At 56.3% G+C, this 13,568-nt stretch overlaps 1 protein-coding gene across 3 annotated transcripts in view; it reads right to left on the bottom strand.

Annotated features, from left to right (window-relative positions):
• sptbn1 (spectrin, beta, non-erythrocytic 1) overlaps positions 1–13,568 on the bottom strand; it is a 58,906-nt gene that overhangs the window by 6,316 nt on the left and 39,022 nt on the right. For all 3 annotated transcript variants that reach the window (XM_086044335.1, XM_086044337.1, XM_086044336.1), the window contains 19 exons: positions 12,945–13,160; positions 11,672–12,091; positions 10,750–10,952; positions 10,536–10,626; positions 10,304–10,450; positions 9,886–10,149; positions 8,973–9,197; positions 8,588–8,677; positions 8,216–8,494; positions 7,460–7,590; positions 7,165–7,369; positions 6,642–7,016; positions 5,874–5,960; positions 4,666–4,823; positions 4,043–4,181; positions 3,234–3,318; positions 2,959–3,155; positions 2,301–2,392; positions 2,165–2,219 (listed from right to left, as the gene is read on the bottom strand). In XM_086044335.1, the coding sequence (XP_085900461.1) occupies positions 2,165–2,219; positions 2,301–2,392; positions 2,959–3,155; positions 3,234–3,318; positions 4,043–4,181; positions 4,666–4,823; positions 5,874–5,960; positions 6,642–7,016; positions 7,165–7,369; positions 7,460–7,590; positions 8,216–8,494; positions 8,588–8,677; positions 8,973–9,197; positions 9,886–10,149; positions 10,304–10,450; positions 10,536–10,626; positions 10,750–10,952; positions 11,672–12,091; positions 12,945–13,160 (3,459 nt within the window). The remainder of the gene's footprint in view (positions 1–2,164; positions 2,220–2,300; positions 2,393–2,958; positions 3,156–3,233; positions 3,319–4,042; positions 4,182–4,665; positions 4,824–5,873; positions 5,961–6,641; positions 7,017–7,164; positions 7,370–7,459; positions 7,591–8,215; positions 8,495–8,587; positions 8,678–8,972; positions 9,198–9,885; positions 10,150–10,303; positions 10,451–10,535; positions 10,627–10,749; positions 10,953–11,671; positions 12,092–12,944; positions 13,161–13,568) is intronic.

Genomic DNA, 13,568 nt, shown 5'->3' with positions numbered 1-13,568 from the left:
GCACATTTTTTTTGCACATTCAACAGAAGCTTGTTGTTGTTTGTTGAAATTTGACGGAAGAAATAATCAAAATCGAGTCCGCTATGGTGCAAATGGACCATGAAAGAGTCAACACTTTTTTCTTTGTCTGCAGCGCTAAGCTAAAAGCTCACAACCGGCACACATACATGAGCACACGCGTGTGACACACACAAACCGACATGAAGTGGAAGGCGGCGTTTGTGTTGGGACACGTGACATGTTTTATTGCCTTTGTTAGTGGAGGTGACGTGACTACATGCAACGGGGAAACTCAACAAAGAAACAATCAAACTTTTCAAATGATGATGACGAGACGACAACAAAAACAAAGAGCAGGAGTGATGAGTGCAAAAGTCAGAAAACAACCAAAAATACAACACAAATGGTGTGAAGATGAAGATGATTTGTCAATGTCAAATCCTGACCCTCCATAGACTTTGACTGGACTTGGATTGACGCTTGAGATTTTTTGTTTTATTTGCTACTTTTGTCTCCTCAGACCACAGATTAAAAGTAGCTCGGGTAGCCATTTAAATGTCTGCCGCGCTCACGAGTTGATGAGTTTGTAGAGGATGACGTAGAGAAGAAGAAAGGACATTAAGAGCTGAGTGGAGAGGAGGACGGGGGGGTCGGGCTGGGGAGGGGGGGCAAAGAAGAAAGAAAGAAAAAGAAAAGGAAATGAGGGGGGGGCGGGGGCGGGGGATTGCAGGTGACTTGCTGTGTTGTGTGCGTGCACATACACGAGTCCCCCCCCCTCCCAAAAACAAAACCCTGAGAAATCTAACGTTGTCATTATTAGTCTGAGTCCGGCATCACATTTTGTTGCCATCCATCAAATGAAGAAGAAAAGAAAGTTGTCGTCAGTGTTTGTACGGAGGAAACGTCCGCGGGCTTGCAGCATCCGTCGCCGTCTTTGATCGATTGATTGATTGAGTCTTTTGAAGAAGCTGAGGGCCAATTTGGGAAGCGTTCCCAACTCCCGTCAAGGCGACACGGATGCACGGACGTTGTGGATGCTTTGCAGCGCCAAGCGGCCGGCGTGCCTCAAGGTGGCCTTTTGGCCAGTTTGGAAGCGCTTCCGCTCAACTCTTAGCAGCTCTTTTTCTTGTCAACCTTGTTTCTGTCCAAAGCAGCAAGTTGGAGCAGACAATTCCAAGCAAGAGTAAACGGAAGGCCGCCGGCCGCCCTCCGCCCTCCAAAGACGATGGGCGGCCCACGTCCGAGTGCGAGCGCCTCTTGGGCAAAATGTTGACAAGCTGCAATTGAGTCTTCCAAAGTACGCGTCAGAGAGCGTCGGCTGTTTTTCGTGCCTATAAAGTCTTGCTACGGACATATGCGAGTGCTTCAAACGTTTACAGGAATGTGGAAAATGTTGACAAGAAGGACTAAAATCCCTGCTCGTATTGTTGGGCGTCTTTCCAAAAATAGCTGGCGAGGCGCAAAATCGGCAGCTTGGCATCGCAGTTGGCGAGGCCAAATGAGCATTTGGCGCCTCATCTCGCCGCGCCCAATAGCAAAACGGAGATTCAACCGCCCAAAGAATGGCGCTGAAGACCACGACGGTCCCAAAAAGCTTTGCCGGGCTCGCGTCGGTGGCGGTCGGACGTCGAGGTCGAGGCGAGCCGCCGCCGCCGCCGCCAGCTGGCAAAGCAGCTTCGCTTGGCTACTAGCGCGGCCAAAAAGATTGGCGAGTCGCCCTCAAGTCAGTAATTGTCGGCCAAGAGGCGACCTTTCGGATGACGGCGTGAGACGGAGGGTGAAGCCAAGCTAATCGCTAAGCTAAGAGCGACGCGGCTGGCTGGAGTGGCAAAAACTGCTGGGCAAAGAAACAAAAGTTCTTTCAAGCTTTCGTTTTCATCATCGCCGTTCTCATGGTTTGAAAATCATTTCAGACTTTTCTTCCTGCTTCTCTTAACATTTTGGGACTGCAGCGCCTGTTGTGTCTCTCATGGCGCAGACGTTCCTAATCAACAATTCCCAATGGAATGAGTGTGTAGTGTGTGTGTGTGTGGGGGGGTGTGCGTGCGTGCGGGGGTGTGCGCGCGTGCGTGCAGGTGTGCTTCTACTGCAGTGGCGCGCGTCTGCGGGCGTGCAGGTTTCGTGTGTTGTAGTAGTGCTGGTAGGCAGGCGAGCGGTAACTAACCCTGGCGGAGTCCGGCTCGCCGCTCGGCCCGTTGCGATTGGCCGCGTCGCCCTCCCTGCGCACACACAAAATCCGCGTTGGCCATTTGCGCCGCTTGAATGCGTGAACAAAGATGACAGGTGTGTCGCGCTCTCACCTTTGTTGCGCGCTGGCCGTGGCCTCGGTGGCCGCCGGCTGCGTCGCCCTCTCTTCCTCCTCTTGCCTTCTTCTCACTTCCAGTAATTCCATCTGAGAGTGCGCGCGTGCGCACACACACACACACACGCACACACACGCGCACGCGCACGCACACACACCCACACACACACACACACACACATTAGGACTTGTTTTGTTGTCCTGCTCGTCGGCGACTTCTGAAGCCAATGTTTCACGTTATGCATGTTAGCATGAAGCTGGCGACCATATGTTGTGATGATATGCTGTGGTTTGGTTTGGCATTTTGCCGGTTCAATATCCAAGGTGGAATTGCCTACATGTGAAACGAGTGGAAGCAAGCGCGCTCGGCCGCTACTCTGGAGAACCACGCCAGCCGGGGTCTTTTTGTTTCCTCAAATCGACGCTATACCTCCCATTTCTTGACAGGCGCCGCAAAACACGTGAAACGGGTCTTTTTTCCACCCTGTGCTGCCATGTGGCGTTTTATGTGGCACTCTACTCTTTCAATCTCCTCTGCTTGCCAGTGACAATCTTCTCGGTTGCAGCAATCCAGGCTGAGTCAAAGAAAGGCCCAAGCAGCCATCTTGTCGCCGTGAGCTGCGGATGATTGCGTGCGTGCGTGCGTGGGGCCTCACCGTGGTCAACCTTTCCAGGGCGGCAAAGCGTTCCTCCCAGGTGGCGGCGGACTTCTCGAAGGCCTCGTGCCTCTTGATGAGTTTCTCCACGTCGTCCACGCTCTGTCCCATCTCGCGGCTGGACAAGTACGACTCCTGTCCCAGGAGCCAGGCCTCGGCCACGCCGGCGTCCCGCGAGAACTGGTGCACCTCCAGCACTGCGCCCAAAACAAAGCGGCCTCCGCATCAGCTTTGCGCGCGCCGCCGCTTCGCCGCCGCCGGCCGCCAGGCCTCACCCAGTCGAAGCCACTCCCACCGGTCCTCCCACTTGTCAATCATCTCTTTCCGCTTGTCCGTCAGTTGCAGCAACTTTTCTTTGATCTGAAAAGACACGCACGCAGGCACGCACGCACGCGTCGTCACCGAACGAGTTCGCGGCCCAAGCGGGCGGCCCACGTCGAAGCAAACATCGAAAGCCAAATTCCGCACTGACAGATTTGGAGAGCGGCCCTTTTGCCCGAAGCGAATGTTTTCCGCAGCGACGACATTGATCACGTACTGCTGTGTTGGTCATCGTCGGCCTCCGTGGACATTTGCTCAAAAAGTCCAGAAAAAGATCATTGCGCGCCAACGTCAATTCGAGCCAGATGGATCGCATTTAAGGCGTTCAAGGGGAAGTCAAGGCAAAGCCCGCCCCGCCCCGCCCCGCCCCGCCCCGCCTCCCGCCCAGGGCCACGCCCCCCCCAGAGTATGCAGGCCCACTAGTCCAAACGCAGCATTCCGATGAATATTGCCCAGTTTTTCGGTTGGCTTGACTTCCGCTTAAGTCAACCAAACGCCCACTTTCACACGCGCTAGGGTGGAATAAAGGCACATTAAAGATTGTTGGATTTCTACAATGAAAAGGAACATTTTGCACTATTTGGGGCCGAGCAAATTTGAAGGCGAGTAACACAGCATCGGATCGACGTGTCGCTTTTGTGGACAAGGCCTCCGCGATCGTCGCGCCGGCACGTTGACGCTGCGCTCAAAAGTACATCCCCGCCAGACGCAAAAGTCGTCTTGGCGGCCGATTCCCAGCGGAAGAGGAAGGCGGCGCACGCACCTCGTCCGAGGCGTAGTGTTTCCTGGCCAGGAGCGATTTTCCCAGCTCGATGCAGGCGGTGAAGCTGTCGTTGCGCGCGTCGATCTCGGCCTTGATGCCCTGGTGGTTGTTCATCAGCAGCTCCACCGACGACACGTCGCTACGCGACAACGGCCGTTACCGCGGCAACGCCCACCACAAGCGCCGACAAAGACTTCACATTTGCGACGTCTGTACTTGAGTGCGGGGGCGGCTGCGAGCTCGAGCTCGCCAAGACTTTGAGAGCCGCTTATTCATTCCGTCAATCGATTGGTCAAAAATTCATCTTGCCTAAGAAAATGTGCACGCGGGTCTGATTTTTGTGGATTTTTGTCCACTTGAGGTCCGCATGTTCCACGCGATAATCTGTGTGACTTTGATTGCGCGCGGCTTCTAAAGGCAGGCCCGGACCCGGCGAGTGACCCGGGCGCCGAGTCGGCTGCTGTGAGCTCTCGTGAGCGGCTGCCTGCTAATCCGACTGTTTGCTAATCCAATCGCTCACATAATTGGACCGGCCCAAGGTGAGAACTTCTTTTTGCTTGGACTGTTCTGGATTTTGCCACGAGATCTTTGGACTCAAGCACAGAAGTTGCGCGCGTGCATACCGCGGCTTCTCCTGCGCCTCGATGAGTCGGATGACGTCGTCCATCCACAGCATGAGGTCCCGCACCAGACTGAAGAAGCGGAACTTGTCTCCCGTGTCGGCCAGCTTCCCTCGCCGGCCCTCGGCCGCCTCCAGAAGGTTCTTCCACGCCTCCAGAACCTGAATGCCGCATACGCGCGCACGCACGCACACGCACACGCACACACGCAGGCAAACGGCAAACGCTCAGTTTCATGCGCTGATCGGGGCGCCAAAGGGTGACGTCGCATCCTGTCAACAGCTGTCAATCAAAGGAGCGTACATCATCATCACGACGGCTACCACAATCACCTCAAGTCTGACAGAAAATGACGATGAGCCCAGTTCACAGACCGAGAGTGTTTTTTCTACTTGATTTGGATTGTAGGACAAAGTTCGCCGACGTAAGGGGTCATGTTGCCGTTGCGTGTTTGCAATATGATGATGAAGAGCAGTTGCCTGACATGAAGGCTACATTGACACATTGGCAGATATGAGGCCCAATTGGGATTTTTGCTCGCGTGCCATCTTGAAAGGCGTTGAAAGGCAGAGAACGCCTGGCTCCATGGACAGGCGGCACGCGGCGCCGCGCCTTCAAGCGAGTCCATAGGGCCCCTCCTGTCCGGAGGCATCGGGGCACTTTCAAGGAGGCAACCGGAGCCAAAGAAACAAGGACCGGCGCCAGCAAGCCCAAGCGCAACCGCCGCCACTAAAATGGCCCATTTTAGTCCGAGTGTCAAGGCGAAAGCGTTTGGACTCAAGCGTCAGACGAGGCGGCGCAGCGCGGCCACGCCGATGCAAAGCCAAAGCGGCCGCTGGACTCTCACCTCTCCCTTTCGCTTCTGCAGGGACAGGAAGGAAAGGAAAGGAAAGGAAAGGAAAGGAAGGAAGGAAGGAAGGAAGGAAGGAAGGAAGGAAGGAAGGAAGGAAGGAAGGAAGGAAGGAAGGAAGGAAGGAAGGAAGGAAGGAAGGAAGGACGACAAAACAAACGCAACACAGCCAACAATGGTCACGACACATCTTCATCGACGCCATTCATCTTCGTCATCATCATTTCCTCAGGGGAGCCTTTTGGAGTGCGCGTCTACTGATCTTTTGAGTGCGCGAGGTGAATGTGAGGTGAGCCTGGGTCGTTTTCTCCGCGTTGGAGTGGCGCGCGCGCGCGTGTGTGCGGCCTTTGTGTTGGCTGACCTCTCCTTCCCGCTTCTGGATGTCGTCCGCTTTGTCGCCCGCGTACGCCGACTGCAGGCGGACGGCGTCCTCTTGAAGCTGACGCACCTGAAGAAGAAAAGACGACGACATCTTCAGCTCAAGTCGGACAACATCAACATTGCCGACGCACGCGCGGGGCAGCGGCAACGAAACAATAGCCGATGAGAATGATTTAAAAAAAAAAAAAAAAAAAGAAAGAAAGGAATTACAAAGTTCATGAATTGAAGTATGACTTATTTGTGGCTGGGAAGAAAAAAAAGACTCGTGTTGATGATATCTTTTCTTTTTTTTTTTTCTTTCTTTTGGAATACATCCCTTTAAGGGGGACGGACGTCAAGCCAAATGAAGATGTTCCGTGCAGGCCCACTAGTTGAAACAAGGCAATCCCATTAATATCAGCAAACTCCAGCCGTTTTGAGCCATCTCGGCGGGCGGCCGTTTTGTCACTTCTGCCGACTGGAAATGACGCGACGGCTGCCCGGGTGCCGACCGATCCCGGCTCCCCTGTTTTCTGAAGCTGAGCAATGATCGGTGGTTACCCGAGCGACCGCGACGTCATTTTCAGTCGGCAGACGCGACAAAAGGAGATGGCTCAAAACGGCCGGATGAAGTCTTCTTCCACAAAGGCAATAGGCAATTTATCTGAATGCCGCCTTTCGAGCGGTGGGCCCGCACGGAACATATTCTTGGGAAAAAAGATGTTTGGGTTGAGGGGACGAGCGGGTTTTTTTTTGCCGGGCGCCCCACCTGCGTGCCGAGCGCTTGGATGTCGTGCTCGAAGGCGGTGTGCATCCTCTGCAGCGTCTCCACCGTGTTCTGGTCGCGGCCCAGCTCCTCGGGCAGCTTCTTGTGCTTGTCCAGGACGCGCGCCAGGATCTCCTTGGCGTCGTGGTAGAACTTGTGCAGCTCGAAGGAGGCGGCCAGGATCTGCGTGCGCGTGTCGATCAGCTCCAGCAGGTCGGCCCAGGCCTCGTTCAGGCCGTCCTTCCACTCGGCCACCGTGGCGGCGTCGCCGTGGCCGGCGTTGATCAGCTCGTCCGCCAGCCGGTTGACGCCGTCCACGCGCTCCTGCCCGATGTTGCCCGTGTCGCGGGCAAACTCCCGGAAGCGCTCCTGCAGCATCTGCCGAGCAAAGGAAAAAGGCCGGCCATTTGGAATCGGAAGAAACGCCGGCACGCACCAGCCACGGCTCAGTCGCGACGAAGGTGACAACTCGGCTAACGAAGGCCCGGCGGCCTTTTTGCCGTCGTTTTTCTTTGGGTGGACTCACAGTGACGTGCTCGTAGTCCTGCCCGAGCTCGTGCGAGCCGGCCACCACTTCCCTCTCGGCGATCCACTGCTCCAAGTCGTCCACTTCGCGGTTGAGCTGGAAGAGGCGGAAGCGCTCGTCCAGCTTGCCTCGCCGCTCCTCCGACAGATCCTTCAGGCCGGCGTACAGCTTGTCCACCTGCGACTGACGCATGCCGATGCGCTCGCTGCGGCGCGGCCACGCAGGTCACGCTCGTGCTTTTCCCGGGGGCGGCGGCTGGGGGGGGGGGGGGGGACGCGTCGGGGTTCCGACCTACCTGTCGGGGTGCTCGGCGGCCACCAGGCCTCGGCTGGTGGCGGACAGCTGGTGGACGGTGTCGGCGTAGTCCTCCACCGCCTGCTCCAGGATCTGGTGCTTCTTCAGCATGGCCACCGAACTCTGCTCGTCCTGCAAGGCCCCGACACATCGTCAGCAACGTTTCCGTTGTTGGTCACGACGCTGCTGACCGGGGCTCCCCGTTTCGGGCGCACGCTCGATTGCGTCACTGCCGGCCTTCCTTTCAAATGTCAATGCGAGCGCGCCGGAAATTCTCTCTGTTTTTCTACTCTCGCTGCTCTTCACGCTCAAATGTGTCTGCGGCGTATTTCTTTGTGTGCGCGGCCACTTATCGGGACTTGCCTATTGATACATGAACAATATGCAGTCATGCAGTTGATTTGTTTTGTTTTTTTACGTATGCATCAGAATGATGAGTCCAAAGTTTCTACTTTTGATTGTTGTTATGGTGCTTGTGCAAAACTGCAGTCTTCCGCTTTTCTTGCTTGTGGACGCTCTCACGCGTCCAGCTGCTTTCATTCTCAGGGCAGCGACGTGATGGCAGCTGGAGCGCTCCGCTTGTCCTCTGAGATGTTTCGCCTCCGGCCCGCCCGAGTAGTCTTCAGCGGCTCATGCGACAAGACTGCACTACATCTGCTCTGCGCATCATTATTTGTATTCACATATCGCTAGCCGCAGTGCGCTAGCACGCTAACATTAGCAAGAAGGCAACGCGGCAGAGGCGGCGGGGGCCCACCTTGGCCTTCTCCTCTGACATCATGTAGAGTTCCTGCTCGCTCATCCAGGCTTCGGCCTCGGCGGCGTCAAAGTAGTACCGCTGCGCCTCGTGCGCCTCGCTCAGGCGGGCGTGGCGCTTCTGCGTCTCCTTGCCGATCCGCTCCCACAGCGAGCGCAGCTCGGCCAGACGCTGGCCGGGCTGCTCGCCCGCGGGCCGCTCCTGCCGCAGGATGTGCTGGCTGCGCTCAAAGATGTCGTCGTAGCGCGGCTGGTGGCCCTGGATCTCCTTCTGGAGGGTCTGGGGGGGGGGGGGGGGGGATGGCGGGAGGGAAGGGGGTCAAAGGACACTCCGCTTCCTTGCGCTCGAGACGAGAGGGGACGGCATTCCAACCTGGTTCTTCTTGATCAGGAGCTGCACCGTTTGGAGGTTGTGGCCGTGGTCTGTGGACGTGGCCACGGGCATCCTCTCCTCCACCCACAGCTACAAAGCGACAGCAAGAAGGTGAGGAGGGGGCAAGGAAAGGAGGAGCAAACACAAGGAGGCGGACAAAGAGGAGGAGACGAAGCAGGAAAGATGGGGACGGAATCAAATCAGAGGTACGAGGGCAAGAAGATGAGGAGGAGGAGGATAAAGGGAGGGAGACGAAGAAGGAGGCTGGGAGGAAAAGGGGGTGAGCCAGAAGAAAGGCTGAAGAGGAACGAGGCGAGGAGGACAAAAAAGGAAGACGAGAAAGGAGAAGCAGAGAAGCCAACGAGGCGGGGCAAGGCCGGCGTACAATCTCGTCCTCGACGTCTCGCTTGAACTGGTGGATCTCGCGGGAGGCCATCAGGTTGTCGCGGCGACTCTTGAGCGGCGCCCGCAGAGCGCCGAACTTGCTCTCCACGCTCCTGCGCTGGCCGTCCACCTCGTCCGAGCCTTTGCCCTCGCGACTCAGCGCCTGCGACTGACTCTGCAGCTCGTCCACCTCCTTCTGACGCACCTCCACTTGGCTCTCCAGCATCTGCCGGCAACGCAAACGCACGCCGTAAGCGCCTTTTGGCGGTTTGCCTCTGGCGGCAAAATTGTTGACACGCTGAAAACGCTCAATCGTCGACGCCAACGGTGAAGTCTTATCATTTGCCGTGCAACTCGGACCGCCCGGTGTTAGTTGTTCTCGCTTCAGGTTGTTTGCTTTTTTGGTATATAGCAAGCAAAAAGCCCCCAAAACACAATAAGCGAAAGCGGGAAAGCGAGTCGGCCATTCGCTGCCACATTTGCTCCTTGCCGTGCCGGAACGAGATCAGCCCATTAGGGCTGCTCCGTTATGACAAAAATAGGAATCGCGATGATATCGCTAATAACTGAAATGACGATTATTCAAACGCTCATTTACTTGCGGAGCAAAAGAAACGAGAAAAGGACATTTCTACATTTCTTTGAAACGCGATGTAGGAACGATCAAATTAGTTATGAATTATATGAATTTGACATACAAAAGGTGCAAAAGTATCAATTCAAGTCTGATTTCCGCGCGTAAACAAACATGGTGTGTTGTTTATAAATGCGTGTGAAGTAATGCTTTTTGTTTTGGGACGACACTGTCAAGTTTGCAACCGCGGAGTGTAATAATTGCAACTGAACGTCACCGAAAGGGCGAGCACGGCGTTGGCGTTGGCTTGATGCCAGGCTTTGCGTGTCGTTTGCGCCACCTGCTGCTTCTTGAGCATGATGTTGACGGAGGTGAGGTCTTTGCCGTAGTCGTCCGACTGCAGCTGCGCGTCCAGGCCGGCCAGCCACTTGTCCAGGTCGGCGCAGCTCTGCGTAAAGAGCTCGGCCTTGTTGGCGTCAAACAGACACTTGGCTTTGGTCTGCGTGCTGGACTCCAGCTCCTCCCACATCTTCTTGAGCCACGCCAGCTTCTCGCGCACCATGGCCTCCGTCTCGGGCTTCTCCGCCATCAGCGCCTCGCCGTCCTGACGCGCGTCACATCGCGTGGCGTCGCATCGCGTCACATCACACGGCACGGCACGGCAACACAACACAACACAACATTGCGGCTTGCCTGACGGTAGGCGGGGCCCGCTCGGGATCCCTTTCGGCCGCTTGCCGTTTTTTCTTTTGACCGACCTTCTGGATCTTGTCCAGCCACTCCTTGTTGGACTGCAGCTCGGCCATGAAGGCCTGGTGCTTGAGCCACTTGCTGTGCAGGTTGCGCGCCTCGTCGTACGTCATGTCCTGAGCCGTCAGCATCTTCTCGTTGATCCACAAGCTCAGCTGCGCGCGGCGCACCAGCGTTAGCGAAGGACGCCGCCCCCGAAACCTCCCACACAAGATCCTGCGCACGCGTGGACCCGCTCACCTCCTGGCAGTCCTGCAGGAACTTCTGCAGGTCTCGGTTGTCCTTCAGCCTCATGAGGAGATCGCTGGCCGCCGCTCGGTTCTTCTTGTGCCTGACGGGAAACCCCAAAAATCACCAGTCGAGGGCCGCAACCGGCAACCATTTGAATAAAACACGCGCCTCTCATTTTGGCGTGCGTCGGAGAAAAGAAGCATTTGCCAGAAGCGCGGCGCACCTTTGGTGTATGGAGTCCACCTTGTCCTGGATGCGCTCGGTGTTGATGTTGCCGTCGGCGACCAGCCGTCGGCCGGCGTCCACCACGCCGCTGATCTTCTCCTCGTTGGCGTCCATGGTGGTCATGAAGTCCTCCTGCTTCTTGATGGCCGCCTCGGCGCCCTCCAGCGTGGTCGGCATCTCCGTGTGGGCCAGCACGTACTCCTGCCGCACGCGCGCCATGGCGACATGCAAGCGGGCCGAGAGTCAAAGACACGAATTGCCCCTCAAACGTGCGGCAACTTGCAACTCAGAAAACACTCGCGTCAAATATGAATCGATTTTTCCCCAGACTCGTTGGAGAAGACTGTTTACTATTGCAATTATCTGAAATTCAGAGGACGTGGACCAGGTGAGACAAGGTCCCTTAACAATTCATGGACGGTTGGACATCAATTCGCGGTTGACCGAGCGATTCGGTGCCTCAGCGCTACACTTCACTAAATGCTCGTCGGAGCTTCGGGGGTCAGAACCGGTGAAAGCGGGCCAGGTTCTACGGCCGGCGGACGGCAAGTGGCCGGCTTTTTCTGCTGAAAGATGAGACGAGAGCCCGTCGCTTGGTTGGGGGCCTGCGTGGCCCCGATACTAAAATGTCGCAAATTTTTCTTTGACGTTGTCCTTTTGAATTCAAGCCGATGGCCGAGCGCACACTCCGCACGTTGCTGAAAGGATGACGGAACGCGGCGGCAGACTCAGCCGAGCGCTTCCTTTTTCGCAAATGTTCGTTTGCGCTACATGCGGTCGACTTTTTTTCACTTTATGAAAGCAACACACTGGAGCTTTTTCTTTGAATTTGATCGATTCGATTTTCGGGCCCGGCCCCGGTCTAGTCGGTTCCCAAGCTGGGTTGCGCTTTTGGCCCAAAGTCGGGGAGGCGCGCTGACCTGGTTGTTGAGGAAGGCCTCGGCCTGCCTGGTGTCCCTGAGGAAGAGCTGGTAGGAGTGCGACTGGGAGAGGAGGTTGCGGCGGTTCTCCCACATCTTGTGCAGCTCGTTCCAGCCCGTGTCCAGCGCCTGCAGCCGCTGGCGCAGGAACATGTACTGCGCGTCCGTCTGGCCCCGCGTCACCATCTCGCCCATGTCGCGCATCTTCTGGTAGTCCTCCTCGTAGTTGCGGATCTCGTTCTTGATGGCCTCGTGCTGGCCCAGCAGCTTCTCGGCCTCGGCCAGCGTGTTGGGCATGTCCTCGGACGCGATGGCCGTCTGCGTGCGCGACAGCCACGACTGGAAGTCGTCCAGCTCGCGCAGGAACTGCTGCAGCTTGCTGGCCTCGCCCAGCGACTCCTCGCGGTTCTTCATGGTGCCCTGAAAAGCACGCGCCCGCCCCCGCGTCAAATCACGCACACTCTTTTCGAACGCTGTCTTCGGCAACGTTTTAAAAATCAGGGACCTGGAAAGCAAATGCGAAGATTTGGTTCTGAACTCACCGAACCAAACCGCTGAGCAAATGATGGCAGTGTAGCGCTCATCTGTTTTTCCCCCCATCGCGGTCTCCCTCATTTTTGGGGGCGCGGCTAGAACGGCACCGCGTGGCACATTTTGGGGTCTGACATGAGTCGCCCCTTCCCCTCTACGTATGTAAGAACTTACCGTCGCGCCTTCCATCGCATCGGCAGTCATCCGGCGCCACTGTGAGGCGCCGTTTGCTTTCTAGCTATGCCGGCACCTCAAAAACTCATTTTGTCACAGGCCGCGTCGAAGTTCTGCTTTCCTTTGTTACGGCCGGGAAGCCCAAAAGATACAGTACGGTATGATCGCCTCATACTGCGCAACAAATGGATGAATATCTACTTTTGAAAGCAGAGGCCAGCAAAAAAAACAACTCAAATATTTCATTTCTTTTGGAAGGGGGACTGGTTGGAACAAACGCTTGCAATCCCGCAACGTTTTGAAAACTGAAAACTCGTTGCAATTTGGGGCCTTTAGCGAGAAACATCAAGGCCACATTAAATGACGCGGCGGGCAGATCTGGCCAACGGGACGCGGGTTTGACACCAGACAGTCGGTCCACCGGCAGAGTGCCTCGTTGTACACCGGGAGTGCAAGCGCGCATGTCACGCAGACAATGACAAAAAAATGAAAGAGCAAACTCATTCGTCCCCTAGCAACAACCCACCAAACAAACCAAACCAAAAAGCGGGGCGACGAGAGCACGCACCTTCATCTCCTCCCACACGCCGGTGATCTCGTCCAGGCGTCCTTTGATGGCCTGGGCTTGTTCCGGGTGTTCGGAGGACAAGCGCTCGGCCTCCTTGCCCAAGTCGGCCAGCTTGTCCTCGATGGCGGCCAGGTCTCGCTCCATGCCCGTCAGCTTCCTCTGCAGCGCCATCACGCCCGCCAGGTCGTTGCCCAGCTCCTGGGTGGACTCGATCACCTGCGGGGAGGCGCCCGGCACGCGTTGGTGGCTTAGCGCGTCGCCCGTAGCCCGGAAAGCCTTTCCCGCCGTGTCCCCACAACGCCGGGCGAGGGCACGCCCAACAAACGCTTTCGCTGCCATCCGTGCGGGGAAATCTGACGCCGACCCACCGGGTGCATTCAGTTCACTAGCATTATTCGCCGGGCGTGGACCGATTCATTGTGGGCCTTTTGAAAAATCCATCGAAAAGGGTTGAAATCAAAACTAAGAAATGTCAAAGTTGAACATGTCTGGCATTTTGACATTTTGGAGGGCTTCGGTCACCGTCCAAAAGTAGACGCAGCTATCGTTTCGGTTTTCACGCTGACGAGCCTGGGTGCTCCCTGAAATTTGTGTTAGGATTATATACCAAAGATGTATATTGTC

The sequence above is a fragment of the Filicampus tigris genome, chromosome 11 (assembly GCF_054856515.1).
Source record: "Filicampus tigris isolate MCC_2025a chromosome 11, RoL_Ftig_1.0, whole genome shotgun sequence".
Classification (NCBI taxonomy): Eukaryota; Metazoa; Chordata; class Actinopteri; order Syngnathiformes; family Syngnathidae; genus Filicampus; species Filicampus tigris.
Note: the sequence above shows the minus strand (reverse complement) of the source record. Positions and strands in the feature narration are given on the sequence as shown.